The sequence below is a fragment of the Ailuropoda melanoleuca genome, chromosome 2, assembly GCF_002007445.2.
Source record: "Ailuropoda melanoleuca isolate Jingjing chromosome 2, ASM200744v2, whole genome shotgun sequence".
NCBI lineage: Eukaryota > Metazoa > Chordata > Mammalia > Carnivora > Ursidae > Ailuropoda > Ailuropoda melanoleuca.
In genome coordinates, this window is record NC_048219.1 from 89,752,021 (window position 1) to 89,771,386 (window position 19,366).

Genomic DNA, 19,366 nt, shown 5'->3' on the forward strand with positions numbered 1-19,366 from the left:
AAAAAAAAAAATAATCAGAAAAGTACAAATCAAAACAGGATGTGATTTTTCACCCATCAGACTGGCAACAATTTTTAAAAACACTGAAAACCCATATAATGTTCATAAAAAGGGGGAACCCTCATACACTCTTGGTATAGACATTTTGATGGTAACTTAGTAGTATCAGAATGAACATGCCTGTCAATTCAATCCCATGCCATGCCAAAAATATATCTTTTAGAGCATAAAGATATGTTCTAGGATGTTTACTGCAGCCTTTGTTTGTAACAGCAAAAAAAAAAAAAACTGAAACAATCAAATGTCCATCAGCAATGGAATGAGCTAATAATGTTAAATACAACAATGGAAAAGAATCTTATGTACTAAGATGGGGGAAAAGTCTGTTGATAAGTAGAAAAAGCAAGTTTCGGAAAAGTACGTCAGGTATTTTAAAAAAGAAAGCTCAATCCACACCCGTGTTTGCGTCCTAAGTCTATCTTCGAGAATGCAAAGGGAAACATCTGGGGTAATCCATATCAGTCTGTGTGTGGTCTCTATCTCCTCAGCAAAAGACAAAACTAGGTTGCCTGTTGAGAAGGAGGGCAGCTGTTCCAAACATTTTCCACTTGAGGAAAATAGTTCTGGCTTCAATTGTATTGTGGGGAATAGGAAACACAGCGGACTCCACATTGCCAAACCTTATTGAAGGCTCAGAATGGAAACTGAGCCAACTGTCAAGGTCATCTCATTTTCTCTGGCAACACTCAGGGTAGGGAGGAGGGAAAGGGAGACATATTTAGAGCATCTTCAATGACCCAGGCTGCTTACATGCTTTCACACTAAGCCAACTACTCGAAACCTTTCAACCATAATTTTACATGGACGGTAATACCCCATATTGCAGACTGGGAAGCTGGGGAGCCCGGGTCACACAGTAAGAGAGTGGGAGAATTCCGCATTCCCTCGTTCGTGTGCTTTCTGGCTCTCTCCCTACTCCACGCTGGCTGGGGCATGCTTCTCTGGAACAGTGGAGTCGCCAGGCAGAAGGAGCCTGGGTCTCGGGGTGACCTCATGGAACAACGCCCCTCTACCCCAAACTGAGCACCAGCTTTGACTACTGCACAAGAGAGAAGCAAACTCTTTTCGTGTTTAAGCCCCTTCGCAAGGTAAAAGCTTGTTTCATTCTCTGCTAAACCACTGTGCCAACATCCTCATCAAAACAGTTTCTAGCGGGGCCTGGGTGGCTCAGTCGGTTAAGCATCTGCCTTCAGCTCCGGTCATGATCCCAGGGTCCTGGGATCAAGTCCCGTTTCTGGCTCCCTGCTCAGCAGGGAGTCTGCTTCTCCCTCTGCCTCTGCACGCTCTCTCTCTTACACTCTCTCTCAAGTAAATAAATAAAATCTTAAAATAAAAAAAACACAGTTTCTAGACAGAGGAATACAGTGGTCCACTGAAAACATTAGGAAGATTTAATCTGTAAACTTAAATGAAATATCGTTAGGCTTGACCAGCTTTGTAGATAGAGGGGAAAATATCTGTCCTCCACGCTACTCTTCTGTTTTATTTCTCTTTGGGGCATCCCTCTCTAAATATATTCCATGTCCAAATAATCTGTAATTATAATAGTGCCTATTAATGAATCTTTCCGCATCCTGTATGCTATCGAGGATGGCACGGTAAGAAATCATCTTTGGATGGGAACTGTCCGTTGTGAGAGGCAGTGGACAGGAGAAGTCATGCCATTTTCAGGCAGTCACAGCCACTGGCTGAGGGAGGAGAGTTTCGTGTCACCCCGGGGCGGGCCAGTACCTCCTTCTGTCGTCACAGCGGGGGTCGGAGCTGTTGTGGTGTTGACACGGGGCATGCTGCTGCTGCATCCTCCCAGCGTGACCCAGGCACCGTGCAGGACACTGGAACAGAAGCACAAAGCAGCGGAAACAGCCCTGTGAGCTCATGCGTGCTGTGGCGCCAAGGTCATGCACTGAGGGGGGCCCGGTGGTCACCCGGGTAAGTCAGGGAGGATGGGAGTGCCACTCCGGGGACAAGAAAGCCTTCCCCCAGAGCCAGAAAGATACCTGAACATCTTCCTCCTCCTCTCTCCCCCCAGAAACTTCGACCATCTCTGGGGAGAAGGGAAAAGGACAGGGCCAGTCTGTAACTGACAGGGCTTGGGCCCAGAGACGACATGGATTAAAACCATAAGCAACTGTCAAGTTTGGGTTCTCCTGCTCTGAGCAAAAGAGGAGGCTTGTGGGTTAAGGTGAGCTCAATTATAGAAAATTTTTTTTTTCTGAGNTCTGTAACTGACAGGGCTTGGGCCCAGAGACGACATGGATTAAAACCATAAGCAACTGTCAAGTTTGGGTTCGCCTGCTCTGAGCAAAAGAGGAGGCTTGTGGGTTAAGGTGAGCTCAATTATAGAAAATTTTTTTTTCTGATGTGGGGTTCTTAAATTTTCATGTAGTCATAATACATATTAATTTTTCCTCATGCTCTGTTTTATGCTGAAAAGGCCCTTCGCATCATGCTGGTTCTATTTCCATTCACCTTCCTGGTCATGTCCTTTGTAGCACAAAGGTTTTTAATTTTCACGTCGCCTAATGTATCTGTTTTTGTTATTGTAGCTTGTGTTTTTGGTGTCCTTTCTAAAAAACCATTTCCTAACACAAGGCATGATGATTTAGTTCTACATTTCTTCCAAGAGCTTTATAGTTTTAGCTCTTAAATGTAGGTCTTTGATCCACTTTGAGTTAGTTTTCTTGCATACTGCATAAGCTAGGGTCCAACTTCATTTGTGTGTGTGTGTGGATACCCAGTCGTCCGGTACCATTTGTCAAAGAGATTATTCTTTCTCCGTTGAATGGTCTTGTCACACCTGTAGGACACCAACTGACACAGATCTAGAAAATTCCTCCCTGGACCTTAAATTCTATTCCAGCCATCAGTATGTCTATCCCTTGTCAGCACTATGCTATCTTGATTACTATAGCTCTGTAGTAAGTTTTGAAACCCACAAGTTGGAGCCCTCCAACCTTGTTCTTTTTTCAAGATTGTTTTGGCTATTCTGGGTCCTTTATATTTTCTTATGAATTTTACGATCAGCTTGTCAATTTCTGCAGAGAAGCCGGCTGGGAGTTTTACGGGGATTGTCCTGAATCTATAGGTCGGTTTGGAAAGCATGGTCAGCTTAACAATAAGTGCTCTGATCCGTAAATATGGGATGTCTTTCTATTCATTTAGATCTTCTCTAATTTCCTTAAAAAACCTCTTGTAGCTTAACACTTTTTAAAAACCATTCTTCCGCTGTGGTTAATTACCATTGAACTTCAAACCCAGTCAACACGATCTGTCCTCTCATTTCACTGCATGACTCAGGGCTACTCCCACACTGAATCAGATAAGACCAGCTAAAGAAGGTCTGTCCACCACTCTACTAAGCTGTTTTTCCTAAAAATTTCCTGTGCTCATTTGTTCTCCCATATCAATGTCAGAATTACCTTAAGTTCCCAAAACAAATACTGTAGTCTTTGTTGGAATTCTATTACGTGTTTCAGTTCATTTAAGGGAGCGGACATCTTTACAGTACAGACAGTACCTTTATTTATCCTACTTTTCCTTTGGGTGTCTCAACATTGGGCTCCACTTTTCTTTACGGGTTCTGTTTTGGTTAATTTTATGTGTCAACTTGGCTGGGCCATGGTGTGCCCAGATATTTGGCCAAGCATTATTCCAAGTGCTTCTGGGTGGATGTTTCTAGAGGAGATTAACATTTAAGTCAGCACTCAAGGGAAAGCAGGTTGTGCTCACAAATGTGGGTGGGCCTCACTCAATCAGTTGATGGGCTGACTAGGACAAAAAAAAAGTAAGTAAGAGGGAATTCCTCCCCAAGTAAGAGGGAACTCCTCCCGACTGACTGTCTTTGAACTGGGATATTGGCTTTTTCCTGTTTTTGGACTTGAGCTGAAATACTGGTTCTTCCTGGGTCTGTAGCCTGCTGGCTTCTGGGCTGGAAAGACATGATCGGTTGTCCTGGATCTCCAGCTTCCTGACTCACCCTGCAGCTCTTGGGACTTGTCAACCTCCATAATCGCATTAACTCGTTAATTCACACACACACACACACACACACACACACACACACACACACACACCCTATTGGTTCTGCTTCCCTGGAGGGCCCTGGCTAATGCAGTTATATAGACTTTGGTCCTGAGAAGTGGGGTGCTGCTGTAGCAAATATCTAAAGCTGTGGAAGTGGCTCTGGAACCGGGTGATGGGTAGAGGCTGGAAGAGTTTTGAGGTACATGCTAGAAAGAGCTAGACTGCCTTGAAGGGCACATTGTTAGAAACATGAACATTTAAGAGGACTCTGATGAAGTTTCACGTGGAAGTAAGGAACATGCTTCTGGGAGCTGGAGGAAAGGCAATCGTCATTCTCAAATGGCAAACTTGGGGCGCCTGGGTGGCTCAGTCGGCTGAACAGCCCACTCTTGGTTTCGGCTCAGGTCATGATCTCAGGGTCTTGAGAGTGAGCCCCGCGTTGTGCTCTGCACTCGTCAGGGAGTTTGCCTGAGATTCTTTCCCTCTGCCCCTTCCCCTCTCCCCACTCATGTGCACATGCTCGCTCTCTCTCTCTCTAATAAAAAAAATAAATCTTTAAAAAAATTAAATGGCAAAAACTTGGCCAAATTGTGTTCTAGTGTTTTGTGGATGATAGAACTTGCAAATGATGAAATTGGATATTCAGCTGGGGGGATTTCTAAGCAAAGTGTTCAGGGTGCCATCTGGCTTCCCCTTAGTGCTTACAGCAGAATGGAGTGGAAGATAAACTGAAGAAATCATTAAACAAAAAGGAATCATAACTGGAGGATTCGGAAAATTCTCAGTCCATCCATATTTCAAAGAATGAGAAAGTATGTTCTGGAAGGAACACTAAGGATGTGGCTGGACAATCACTGTGTAAGGAGATTCCCCGTGGAGTTAATCAGTCATCCCAGTGGAAGCCAGGAATAGAGATAGGATTGTGCCAGGACAGACCTGATGGGACCCAGGTAAGGAAGGCTTTAGAAACTGCGGATGCTATATAGGGGGCATAAAGCCATTCAGCTGCAAACATGCTTTATCCTTCAGGGAGAGGGAAGAATGACCCCAGATCCAGAGCTCACCAGGGCTGCCGCTCTCACGACAGGCCCGGGGGCCGGGTAGGGGGAGGCTGTTTCCTCGATTTCCAGTTTCCGGGGGCCCTGCCGCCCCTGCCTAGTGCTTCAGGGATAGGACACTCCAAAGAGCCATGTGGGAGAGGCTGCTGTCTGGGGCCCTGGGGGCCGTGCCACTGCCCTGGTGGGTCTGGAGGGCAGAGCATCAAGTCCAAGAGGATTATTCTCAAGTGTTAGGATCTAATGGAATTAGCCGTGCTAGATTTTGGACTTGACTGGGACCCACCACCCCTTTCCTGTTCTGATTTCTCTCATTTGGAAAGGGAACGTCTGTCCTCTGCTTGTCGCATCACTGTATTTTGGAAGTACGTAACCAGTCTGCCTTCACAGGTTCACAGGGGGAGAGGAATTCTGTGTCAGGACGGCTCACTTCTTACCCATTCCTAATTTATGTGACATTTGTGAGACTTTGGATTTGAATTGAGGACAGAATGGACCAAGACTTCTAAGGATATTGGGATGGGATAAATGTGCTTGGCACACATGAAGGACATGAATTGGCGGAGGGGACGGGATATTATGGACCAAATTGTGTCCCCTCAAAATTTGTACGTGGAAGCCCTAACCCCCAATATGACTGTATTTGGAGACAGGTTCTATAAGGAGAAATTAAAGGTGAAATGAAGTCATAAGGGTGGGGCCTTAAGCTGCTAGGAATAGTGTCCTTATAAGAAGAGGAAGAGACACCTGAAATCTCTCTCTTTCTCTTTTTCTGCACAGAGAAGGGGCCACGTGAGGACACGGGGAGAAGGCAGCTGTCTTTAAGTGGCAAAGTGAGGTCTCACAAAACCAACCCTGACAGAACTTTGACCTTGGCCTTCCAGCCTCCAAAATTGTGAGAAAATAAACTTCTGCTCTCCACAGCACTCAGTCTGTGGTATTTTGTTACGACAGCCCTAGCTGACTAATTAGGTTCCTAGACATTTCTTCAATATTTTTCCCCAAATAATTATTTTTAAGATTTTATTTATTTATTTGACATACAGAGAGGCAGCGAGACAGGGAACACAAGCAAGGGGAGGGGAGAGGGAGAAGCAGGCTTCCTGCTGAGCAGGTAGCCCGATGCGGGGCTTGATCCCACAACCCTGAGATCATGACCTGAGCCGAAGGCAGATGCTTAACAACTGAGCCACCCAGGTGCCCCTCCCCAAATTTTTTTTATTTATAATGCTGTTCAAGGTGGTATTTGGGATACAGGTTAGGAGACTTTTGCTCCCCTGCTCCTTTTCTCAAAGTCTGCTCTTACTCCTACTGCCCCAGACCAGTCAATCTTGGAACTTCTGTCACTGAGCTCCTGTATTCAAAGAACCCAAATTTGGTTCACCTGTATATTGGAAGACAGAAACACTATGATTTCCAAACCTAATCCTTGAGGGCAGACACATACATTCACTTTAGAGATCAATCAGATGTTTCCCCCAAAATTAAAAAAAAAGTGTATGAGAGGCAAAGGGATGAGTACAGCACTGTCAGAGTACTAGATCCATCTGCTGTACCTGGCCCCCCGGTTCAACGACCCACTGGCCACAAGGATGACTGGAACACGGCCTTCTTCCCAGAGGCCTCTCTTGAGGAGCACACGCTCTTGGAGATAGCACCTGCACGGTGCCGTTGGCTTTGGTGCGTTTGCAGGTCACCTGCCGACTGTGGAAGCCTTCGCCGCAAGACACGGAGCACTCTGACCACGCGCTTGTGAACCACCTGGGAATAAAAACTAAAGCAGCTTAGTGAGGTCCGGCGGGTCAGCCCTACAGGCAGTGTCCTCAACATCGATCCTAACACTGCGACCGGCTGGGGGCCACCACTTGCCTCTCGGGGACTGAACCGCAGCGCAGGTAACCCCTGGCTCTCCTCTCAGATTTCTCTTTTGTTCAGGACAGCGACAGAATTTCCAGGGAGAGACAAGGAACACAGAGTGGGGTCAGGCCGTGAGCAAGGATAAGAGAGCTGGCACTTGCGTGGCCCCAGAGAGCACAGCTAGGGAAAAATTAGGTGGAAATTTCAAAAAGGTGGATTTCAACCACTGAAACCAAAGGGAAGAAAATATTTTTAAAGCACCTGTGTGCTATTTGCTCTGGGAGACATTAACATGTTGTTCCCATTCTTTGTAGGGAAGAAACCAATGTTCAAAGTGGTAAATAACTCGGTTATGGTCACATAACCGCCCGCATGCCAACAGAGTTGGGGTTGGATTCTAGGTTTATCTGACCCTAAGCTCACACTTCCATGACAGAGCACTCGGAGCGGACACCTTTGGGATACTGGGTGCTCTATCATTGAGGGGATCCTGCCGCACAGGGGCTCCTAACCTGAGCCGTAGGGCACTCCGAGGGACTGCGGACCCGGACGGGCAAAGCATTCCCTTTTCGTCGTCACTGAGCTACAACTGAAATGTAGTGTTCCTTTAGTTATAAAAATGTCAGCCACAAAACACAGTAGTATTAGCACTGTCTGGGATTTTGTTACCAATGGAAACCATAGGTATTTTTACATGACATTACAGTTGTGGCAGGCATCTCAGACTGTCATTTACATTCATCACCACTTCAAAATGTACTGCTCGGTATTATTTAATGTATTAACAGAGAAGGATATCTATTACCGTATCATCATTTTTTAACATGTTAATACTGTATTTCAATGTTACTGGTTTCCTTTGTGATCGAGTATATTCTATTTTACAGATTTAAAACCCTCGTCCTGAGAAGGGATCCCCAGGCTTCTCCAGATGACCAGAGGCGTCCACGGCACAGAGAACGAAGGACCTCCAGTGTGGAGAGCCCTAGAGTTACAAGACCTCGGGGTGTCTCTCGTAGGTCCTAGAAACGTTCACAGACTGGAGAATACATAATAGACACGGCCCCTGATACAATTCGCTCCACTTTGTAAGAATCAAGAATTGGCAGAAGCAGCTGCCCTGAGTGACTGCAGCATCGTTCGCTGCTTCCCGAGGGACCGATGACTCAGTGCGAGACCTTCCTCTGAAGCACCGGACAGGTACCGACAGACACGTCAGCCTCCGACGGCCACAGCCGCGCTAGAACATGCTCCCAGGTATCTGTTCTGTTTGCCAGCGTGACCCTGCCTCCCACTCCCCTCCAAGGCCCAGGTCAGTGGATTAGCGTGGGCATTTGTGCGAGGACGGCACACTCTCTAACAAAGTATCCGTCTCGCAGTTGTGGTCCATAAATGCTACTGATCTTGTCTTGTCTTTTATCTCACTGGGGATTCTGGTGTTGATCAGTTAGTTACCTGCTAGGGGACTCTGTGATTTGATCATTCATTCATTCACTCCACACATCTCCGTGGAGGGTGCATAATGGGGCAGACATTATGCTAAGTGCTGGGAATAAAGTGTTCTGCAAGCAGCTGTGGCTTCACCCTCCTGGGCTGGACAGTCTTGTGGGAGACAGATCGTGGTAAGAGCTACGAACATGAATGATAAAATACAAAACACATCCAGCACAGGGGCCTGGCTGAGCTCGGAGGGGAAGGTTAGGGACGGTTTCCTTGAAAAGAAATGAACAGAAATAACTAAGTGGAAAGAGAAGGAACAGTGTTCTAGGCAGAGGGAGCAGCATGTGCAAAGGCTCTGAGTCAAGAGAAAGGCACATTTTAGAGACAAAAAGACTGTGTGGAGTGGAGATCAGATAGCCAGGCTGGGACAGACAGAGGATGGCAGCCCGAGGCGCAAGCATGGAGGGACTTCTGTTCTCTCGCTCCTGTATTCATTCAGGCAGCAAATACTCACGGAGCACTAGCATGGATCAGGCACTGGTTTAGACACTAGGATGAACAAAATGAGCAAGACAGACATGCTCCCAGTGCTAGGGATTTTGGCCTTTGTCCTAAGAACCAAGAGAAGTTTCTGAAGGGTTTTAAACAAAGAGGCATCATGGCGAATTTGTGTTTTAAAGACCATTCTGCTTACACATGGGAAGAGTACTCTAGAGAGGGAGACAAAAGTCAGGAGGATCCTGGAGCCCTCCACGTGAGGGGAGTTGATGGCGTGAGCTCCCGGGGGAACGGTGGAACTGGACAAGAACGGATGGAAGTGAGAGAAACAGGAGAGTATGAGACGCAGTCACTGGGTCAGGAAGCCTGGGGGCGGACCAGCTTTGGGTTTGATTTTGGACATGTTAAAATTATTGATTTCTATCATCTATTACCTAGAAAGGTTATGTGTAGTTTTGACCTTCGGTGTGGAATCTGGGGAATGGCACTTTGAACAGGATCTCCAGTGATGCCGGCCCACTGAGCTATCTCTGAGACAAACCATGGGACCAGCTCTACTAAGGACCAGATAGCACTGTGAGTGCAGGGAGAGATGTGGGTAGTGGTCAAGAGTAGAGGCTCTGAACACAGATCATCTGGATTTGAATTCTGGCCCTGGTAACTGGGTGGCCTGGGGTGCTCTCCCGCCTTGAAATAGGAAAGTAACATCTACCTCCAAGGTCATGGTGAAGTGGTCCACGTCAGCACTTAGCAGCATGCCCAGGGCACGGTGCTTGCTAAACACACCTCCGTGATGCGTCAGGAAATCCAAATCACCATGCCTTCTAGCCCAAGCAAAAACCTGCTACTGATACGCAGAGTGACTACACGTACCTTGAGGGGCAGTCCCGGATGTTACAGGGCTGAAACCCAGCCAGCGGCTTCGGGAGGTGTTGGCAAAGGGCCTCACTCACTTCCTGCCCATTGGCCAGCACACACCGGGGTCTCTGGACTCGGGCTCCCAAGTGGCCACAGGTGGCAGAACAATGCGTCCAGTTACCAAGCTCCCAAAAAGGCTCTGCAGAAAGGAAATGAAATGTCATGACAGCCCTGAATGAGAGATGATGATGGAGCTGGAGGGGACACGGCCGCAGACCACTAGGAGCTGTTTTCTGGTTGGCTGCCCATCTGCTTCTTCGAGAAGCACTTGGAGAGTATGCCGTCACCTAGTGGAAGGCCTCCTTTACAACTCATTTCCTCCACTGACTTATTGTACTTACTGGTGGGAATGGCGGACAGCATGGGGCCCTTGGAACACAGCCTGGGAGAGGCGCTATTGGAGGCCAGCTAGATCTGCCAGAAAAATCCCAGAAAGAGGGAGGAGATGCTCCGTGCTGTGGGCTGGCTCCTCGGCATTCTCCGAGCAGAGCCAAGAGGACGAGAAAGGAGGGCGTCTCCGGGGGATGCTCTCAGTGGTTCTATTTCTCAAATGTGGGCCAGGTGGAGAAATGAAAGACTGTTTAGCAGAGGCCAGGGATTAAGCAGTAAGGTTAAAAATGCATTTCATTCCATTCTTACTTTTCTGTGAATTCTTATCTAAACTTCAGCTTACTCCTGGAACTGCATGAATAATTTGTCATGGAGACATTTGGAAAGGTAAAAATGGGAGTTTCCTTCAGCAAAGCTGAAGCTGACCACCTCCAGTAATGATGGTTTTTAATTTTAGTCCTCATTCCGAACAGCCTTTCCCTTCCTTTCTGACACTTGGTAAAAAGATGAGGTACAACAGGATGATGGCAGATTTGTGTGTCACCACAGAAGGTCCCAGATTTTCCTGTCACAGTCATGAGTACTTGATCGCTCCCAGCTGTGTCCACAGCCTCCCTCACAGAGCAGAGAGATTTCTTTAACTTATTGTTTTCCAGATTTTCCTTCTGATTTTTGAATTTTTGTCTTAAGTTGCGTATGGTGTCATCTGCAAAGCAGAACTGTACATATTTTTCATTGGGCCCCCAGGATTATAGTTTATTTGAAACAATTTTTTAAAATAGCTGGGTTTATGGAGACCCTCCCAGGTGAGGGGTACCGAATTAGACACTTGGCCATCAGTTTTTCACTTAGTCTTTACGGCCATCTTGTGAATTGGATCAGTTTTATTTGCTGAAGTAGGGAAAAGCTAAGTGACTTGCTCAAGGTCCTTCATCTAGAAACCACGTCTGTCTGTCTGCAGATCTAACTCTTTGTACTACACCATACTTCACAAAGACACCTTGACACTTCAAGGCAGGAAACACATACACTTCTTTAAAAACATATGTGTTTTTTTTTTAATTGAGGTGTCATTCACATACAATAAAATGCTCAGAAATATGGTGTGCAGTTTTATGAGTTTTCACACTTGTATGTACTTTTGTAACCAGGATCCAAAGCAAGATATAAAACATTCATCATCCAAAGTTTCCTCCTAATTTGATCAACTTTAATCTTTAATTTAGTTATTTTAATCAATTCTCTTAATCTGATTTATTTCAATCATTTCCCCTCCCCCACCCAGGCCATTACTTGTTCATTTCCATCAGTATCCATTGTTAGTGTCACCTGCTCCTGGATTTCACTCCTGTAGTCCTTTGCACTTGGCTTCTTCACTTCACATAAGATTTTTGAAATTCACCTGTATTGCTGTGCATAGCCCATTCTCTTTTCTAGCTGAATAATATTCCACCATAGAATATACCATACTTTATCTAGCCTTCTTTAGGTGTCCATTAGGAAGTGAAGGCTGCTATGAACATTCTTGTACAAATTTTTGTGTGAACATATTTTCACTTTTCTTGGGCAAATATCTGTGAGTGGAATTGCTGGGTCAAAGGTAGGTGTATGCTTAGCTTTCTTAGAAACTACCACACAGTTTTCCAGAGTGATTATACCCGATTACACACTTAACCACCAACCTGTACGAGTTTCAGGAGCTTCACATCCTTACTCAAATCTGGCGTTGTCAGTCTTTATGTTTTCACCATTCTAGTAAGTGTGGAAGGGTCACTCTTTGTGGGTTTAACTGCCGTTTCCCTGATGCCATCTGTATATCTTCTTTTGCGAGCTGTATGTGCAAGTGTTTTGCCCATTGTTTTTTTTTGGTGGGGGGGGCAGAGTTCACTGTTAACTTGTAGGAGTTCTTTATATAGTCTAGATATAAGTTCCTCAACAGACATATGTTTGGACAATCTTTTTCCCAGGCTATGGGTAACCATCCATTTGCTCTCTGTATTTGAGAGTGGGTTTTTTTTTTTCATCTTTCTCTCTTTGTTCATTTGTTTCTTAAATTCCATATGTGAGTGAGATCATATGATATTTCTCTTTTTCTGCCTGACTTATTTCACTTAGCATTATACCCTCTAGGTCCATCCACGTTGTTGCAAATGGCAAGGTTTCATTATTTTTTATGGCTGAGTAATATTCCATTGTGTATGTATACCACATTGTCTTTATCCATTCATCTGTTGATGGACACCTGGGCTGCTTCCATATCCTGGCTGTTGTAAATAATGCTGCTATAAAGATAGAGGTGCATGTACCTTTTCAAATTAGTATTTTCATTTTTTAAAAAATAAATACCCAATAGTGGAATTACGGGACCATATGATAGTTCTATTTTTAAGTTTTTGAGGAACCTCCATAGGGTTTTTCATAATGGCTGCACCAGTTTACCAGTATTCCCACCAATAGTAAATAAAAGTTCCATTTTCTCCACGTTCTTGCCAATACTTACCATTTCTTGGCTTTTTGATTCTAGCCATTCTGACAGGTGTGCCGTGATACCTCATTGTGGTTTGATTTGCGTTTCCCTGATGATCAGTGATGTTGAGCATCTTTTCATGTGTCTGTTGGTCCTCTGCCCATTTTTAATCAGGTTATTTGTTATTTTGGGGTTGAGCTGTGTAAATTCTTTACATATTTTGCATAGTAACTCCTTATCAGCTAGGTCATTTGCAAATATATTCTCCCATTCAGTAGGTTGTTATTTTTGTTTTGTTGATTGTTTCCTTCCCTGCGCAAAAGCTTTTTATTTTGATCTAGTCCCAATAGTTTATTTTTGCTTTTGTTTCCCTTGCCCAAGGATACATATTTAGAAAAATGTTTCTACAGACAATGTCAGAGAGATGACCACCTGTGCTCTCTTCTAGGACTTTTATGGTTTTAGGTTTCATAATTAGGTCTCTGATACATTTTGAGTTTATTTTATAGTGTATAGTGTAAGAACGTGGACCAGTTTCATTCTTTGTATTGTATGATCCTGGCACAAAAACAGATAGATGGATCAATAGAACAGAATAGAAAGCCTGGAAATAAACCCATGCTTATATGGTCAATTATCCTACGACAAAGGAGGCCAGAATATACAATGGGGAAAAGACAGTCTCTTCAACCAATGGTGCTGGGGAAATAGGAATAAACTCTAGTCTTTACAGTGACCTTCAAAGCCCTGAATGATTTGGTCCTCAACCACCTTCCAACTTCATTTCATATCCCCTCTCCTTCCCCTTCTGTGCCCCCATCACATGAATTTTCTTTGTGTTTCTTGACCACATTAAGCTTGTTCCCACTTTATGGTCCTGGCACTCACTATTTCCTCTGCCAGAAAGGCTCCTTCCTCATCTTTGTGCATGGATGGTTCTATCTCACTGTTTAGGTCTGGGCTCAACTCTCACCTCCTTAGAAGGCTGGTCCTGACTTTCCTCTCCAAAGTGGCTGCATGCAATCGCTGGGCTATCATCCTATTTTGCTTCCTTCAAGGCACTTACCACAGGGAAATATATGTTTATTTCCTTGTTTATTGTCCATCTCTCCTGCTGGAATGCCAAGTCCTTGAGTGGGGGAGCTCTTCTGTCCTGCCCACTGCCGGGACAGGGCATGTTATATATTAGTACTCAAGCAGTAGTTGTTCAATTAATAAATGAGTCTCCTTGAAATGCTAAGGTAATGATCCACTGAAGGGCTGGCATATTCTAGAATGTGTACACATGGGGCGCCTGGGTGGCGCAGTCGTTAAGCGTCTGCCTTCGGCTCAGGGCGTGATCCCGGCGTTCTGGGATCGAGCCCCACATCAGGCTCCTCCACTAGGAGCCTGCTTCTTCCTCTCCCACTCCCCCTGCTTATGTTCCCTCTCTCGCTGGCTGTCTCTGTCACATTAATAAATAAAATCTTTAAAAAAAAATAGAATGTGTACACATGCACGTGCTTGTGTGTGCAGGTGCGTGTGTGTGCGCGCATGTGCGTGTGTGTGTGCACGTGTGCGTGTGTGCATGTGTGCGTGTGCATGTGTGTGTGTGTGTGCTCATGTGCGTGCGTGTGCGTGTAGGAGGTCATCAAATAAGGAAGGCAGTGCTGATAAACCAAATGTTTAAATATTCCAAAGGCTGNCCGTTATGAGCCTGCTTCTTCCTCTCCCACTCCCCCTGCTTGTGTTCCCTCTCTCGCTGGCTGTCTCTGTCACATTAATAAATAAAATCTTTAAAAAAAAAATAGAATGTGTACACATGCACGTGCTTGTGTGTGCAGGTGCGCGTGTGTGCACGTGTGCATGTGCGTGTGCGTGCGCGTGTGCATGCGTGTGCCTGTGTGCGCGTGTGCCTGTGTGCGTGTGTGTGCATGTAGGAGGTCATCAAACAAGGAAGGCAGTGCTGATAAACCAAATGTTTAAATATTCCAAAGGCTTCCAACTTTCCCAGCAGTTTCAGCCTCATGAATATCCAATTTTAAAATTAGTTGATTTGAGGGAGTTCCTTGATTTCATGTTCCCTTCCACATGGAATTCCTATCTGCCTTTGCACACCTGTTTCTCTGCCTGGAATGTTGTTCTTCCTCTTCCCAGATCGAACACCATGGCCTACATGAAAACGTGGTTGTCCTCTCCAGGGAGAGTTCGGGCCCCTTCCTTAGTGCTGCCAGCACTTGTCACCCTGCTTCAAAATACCTGTTTACGTGATTGCCTGCCTGTATAGACTATGAGCTTCCCAAGGGCTAGGTCACCTCTGTACCCCCGGCCTGGCAAGAGTAAGCACTGGGCAAACACCTCTTGGATGTTGCTGTAGATCGAATGTTTGTGTCTCTCCAAAATTCTGATGTCAAATCCTAACGTCCAGTGAAATGGTTTTGGGGGGGGGCCCTCAGGAGGTGAGGAGGTCATGAGGGTGGAGCCCCCATGAAGGGGATTCGTGCCCTTACAGAAGAGAACCCAGGGATCCTCTTCACTCCTTCTGCCACGTGAGGACACAGCAAGTGGGCCCTCACCAGACACCTCATCTGCTCGTGCTTGATCTTGGGCTTCACAGCCTCTAGAACTGGGAGCAATAAATATCTGTGGCTGATAAGCCACCCGGTCTATGGTTTTTGTTATAGCGGCCCCAAAAGACAAAGACAAATGCTGAATGAATGGATAACAGTGCCTTTATAATGGTAGTAGTATGTCTGGAAGAGGAGAAGAAACATATAAACAGTCCTGGAGAATGATGTCATAAATAACACGACTGGATTGTTTGATTGGTGGCCCGACACTATTTTCCTCTTCTATGCTCTCCCTACAACCGAGAAGGTGGGAGCCTAGGAACTACATTTCTAGAATCCCTACAGGCAGAACTATTCTTTGGGATGTGTTCTGCAAAAGAGAGACACTTGCTCAAGATTTAAAGGCCAAAATGCTGCAGCCAGGATTGTCCCTGTACAGGAGGTGTAACAAAGCAGCAAGTCTAATGGCAGCTTCTCTGTGTCCTTCTGTGACTTACTCGCTCTGAGCTCCAAGAATCTGAGATCATCTGTACTGGTTTCCTGTGATTCCAGCATTTCTGATGTTCTTAACTCTACCTCTCCCTTGGCCTCCTAAAGAGTTTTGCAAGCTTGAAATACTTAGATTAGGTTCTCCCGACCAAACAGCGATGCATAGCAAAGTTAGTAAGTACAGGGGAAAAAATTCACGAAAAAAGAAAAATAAAAGAATTGGTTCCAGAATTCTTAGCAAATCTTCCCCCTGTGAATATTTACCAAGTTGGCAATAGTTTTAAAACTGGAAAGCCAACCCCTGTTTTATCACAAATAATGATGCACATTTGGGATATGAGCTCTGTGGGCTTCCTCAGGAGCGATTTCTTTTTCAAAAATGTTTCAATATGGAAGGAACAAGCTGACCCACAGAAGACTGAGGGCAAGGGAAAAGCTGGCCAAGTGCCTAGGAATAATTTTACTTACTGAGAAGTGCAAAACATGGAGCCCTGTAGCTAACTCCTCTTCCTTGCACAGGCCTCACAAATGGCAAATCCCTGAAAAGTCACAATCTCTAACCTGGAGGTAGGGGTTCTCCTGTTGGGTCATTGCTGTTGGTTCCAGCGCTGGATGTCGGGAGCTTATGCTTTTTATGGTCCTTGGGAAACACGCTTTTACCGTCCAAGTGTCTTCGTTCTGAGAAAGAAAAAAAAAGAAAAGAAAAGAAAAAAAGGAGCCCTTGTTTTCCAGTTAAACAACATCTAATCCTCGTCCCGGCTTGAGTGTCCGTAAAGAAGANACCGTCCAAGTGTCTTCGTTCTGAGAAAGAAAAAAAAGAAAAGAAAAGAAAAAAGGAGCCCTTGTTTTCCAGTTAAACAACATCTAATCCTCGTCCCGGCTTGAGTGTCCGTAAAGAAGACAACTACTAGGAAGTCAGGGTCTTCCAAAGCAATGCCCCGTCCTGGGTACTCAACTCACGCAGACCTGGGAGTCACGTGTGGGTCTGGGCGTGGGGGTGCTACAGGGGTTTAGTCAGAGCAGCTCTGCTAACTCGCGGTGTCGCTGCATGTTTTCAGGGTTTATAGCCTAATATAGATGGAAAGAGAGTGGATTCACCAAAATTCCAAAAGGGACTGGAGGAGGCAGCTGAGAAGAGCAGAGCTCCTGCCTCAAGAGGAGCCTGGGCAGCAGGAGAATGAGTGAGGTTTCATAGGGGACCTCACGTGGTGGGGAGTGTGGGCTTTCAGGAAGGCCATGAAGCTTTAAGAGCAGGGTGGCGGAGGAATGCCATGTACTGTGACGTGTAAGACATTCTGGACTCCTCTGTCAAGTCAAGCAAAGGCATGAGCTGCTTAGTGGGAGGGACTCTTGAGAGAAGAGGTGTGTGGGGCGGGGCTGAGACAGCCATGTGGCTTCCTGAGTGGAGAGGAGCAGAAGCAAGGAATGAGGCTGGCACTTCTCAGAGCGTGGGGAAGGCATTCAAGAACCAGACAGGCTTGGCCAAGCCCATCAGCTGAAAATCTTCCATTCCAAGATCCTAGAAGACCACAGCGGCTCTTTGGGAAGAACGCTCAAAGAGAAGGGTATATATTTGGGCTCCAAGAAAACTTTCTGTGAGTTGTGGGTCTCCTCATTTATGCAGTGGGATTAAAAATGACTGCCCCCGACCCTGTGCTCTTGTAACTATCAGAGGCGTTAATGAAGACCAAAGTGGTTTGTGCATGACAACTGTTCTAACTCCCCACACTGGCATCTCCACCTGTGCGTATCCCTGGGCGCCTCAAACTGCCAACAAGTAAAGCAATGGAGAAGGCTCTTTTCCATCATCCTCTTGGTTCCGCAGTGGATTCTGTAACAATCTCATACCAGGTCTGCCAACAACTCAATTTCATTCATTTGTGAAACGCTTATTTAACACTCACTACACCTGTGTTAGGTGCCGGGGATACAGAGAAGAATGACAAATGATCCCTAATGCCCATCTGATTGACTTCGGTCATCAACTCTCAACTGGTTCCAAACCCTGATGGGAAAGAGGAGTATTATTTACTGAGTCCTAAAACCTCAACAGTTTAAAGCCCATTTTGGTGACAAGAATTTGTTGAACTCCAGAAATTATCCCTACAGATAGAGAAGCAGCAGCAGCAGCTTGTCATCCTGGGCCAAGGGGCACATTGTAATGAACTTCTCCAAATGACATTACTGACCCAACTGCATGGTGTCTTAAGACGCAATTGATTAGTGTTTACTGAGTACCTATTATGTGCCTTATACTATATCTTCAGGAATGCAAAAAAAAAAAACCACATATGGTCTCTATAATTAAAGAATCTGCAATTTAGCTGAGGAAACGTAAGTAAAAGAGGAAACATATCAGAGAGCAACGTGTGTTTGGACTTCATCAGATACCAACTGGTTAGACCAGAGAAAAGAGGTCNGTTTACTGAGTACCTATTATGTGCCTTATACTATATCTTCAGGAATGCAAAAAAAAAACCACATATGGTCTCTATAATTAAAGAATCTGCAATTTAGCTGAGGAAACGTAAGTAAAAGAAGAAACATATCAGAGAGCAACGTGTGTTTGGACTTCATCAGATACCAACTGGTTAGACCAGAGAAAAGAGGTCAAACAAAATCCAGAGGATTCCCACAGGAGGCAGGAACTCTTCTGTAAGGGACAGAAGTTGGCCCTACATTTCTCCAAAGAGGAAGGCAGTGAGGGACACTTCTTTGGAGAGCAGAGTGTCTGGAGGTCGTACTTCTGAGGAAACAGCATGTGGGAGGGGGAGTCTGTTGGATCATAGGGCAGGAAACCATGTTGACCCGAACAGAGCTCCTTGGCAGCTTGGAATGAGGGTTGGGGTCAGCAGATAAGCAAATACAGAGGTAGAACATGAAGGGTCTTGATTCTAGGCAGAAAAGTTTATATGCCCGTGTAGGTTCTTGGGCAGAGAAGTATTAGCAAGAAAATCACAGCCTTCTAAGAGAAGAACTGGTAGGACAAAATGTCAGATTTAGTGTTAAGTGGGCAGAGACAAGCCATGGTTAAAACCATCTAATGTCCATCTTGTTTACTCCTCAATTCCAGAATCGACAAGACTGGGTCCTGCTTTGTACGTATCAGAGGAAGCACTTGAACCAGAAGAATCGGACACTTACCCAGCAAGTGGAGTACAGATGTTGCCATTGCCTTTCCAAGAGCATTGGTGGCTGTGCAGACATAGGTTCCTTCATTTTCAAGGGAAACATTCTGCAACAACAGGGATCCATTGAAAAGCAAGGAAATATTGTCACTCAGAGATCCTCCTCTCTTCAACCAGGTTATATTAGGCTGAGGGACACCTTTGGAATAAAAACAAATATGACAAAGGCAAATTCCTTTAAGAATAGGGCCACAGAACCATATGACAAATACCATTTAGCATTTTGACCACAAGTTAGCAAATGGGCTTAATTGCATATAATAGAACAGATTCTATTTCTATAGCTCCTCGATGGCAGGTAGGGGATTCCATTAAAGCAGAGGGCTTTGGTCTACAATGCACCTGACTGATGTATGTAAGTCAACAGGAGCCAAAGAGGGTTGGATGGGTCCATATCAAAAAAAGGAAGAAATACAAAGCTGAGTGGGGGTAGCAGAAGAGTGGTTGGAAACAGGAGCTGGTAGAGCTGGAGGCAGAGACAGAGAGAAATGC

At 45.4% G+C, this 19,366-nt stretch overlaps 1 protein-coding gene across 1 annotated transcript in view; it reads right to left on the minus strand.

The window, feature by feature from the left end:
* LOC109490695 (ADAMTS-like protein 3) overlaps positions 1–19,133 on the minus strand; it is a 28,229-nt gene extending 9,096 nt beyond the window's left edge. The window contains exons 1-5 of the mRNA XM_034654315.1: positions 18,831–19,133; positions 16,248–16,364; positions 9,807–9,990; positions 6,695–6,899; positions 1,792–1,892 (exon numbers count right to left, since the gene is read on the minus strand). Of these exons, the coding sequence (XP_034510206.1) occupies positions 1,792–1,892; positions 6,695–6,899; positions 9,807–9,990; positions 16,248–16,364; positions 18,831–19,089 (866 nt within the window). The 5' untranslated portion in view covers positions 19,090–19,133. The remainder of the gene's footprint in view (positions 1–1,791; positions 1,893–6,694; positions 6,900–9,806; positions 9,991–16,247; positions 16,365–18,830) is intronic.
* Between the last annotated feature and the right edge of the window lie 233 nt (positions 19,134–19,366).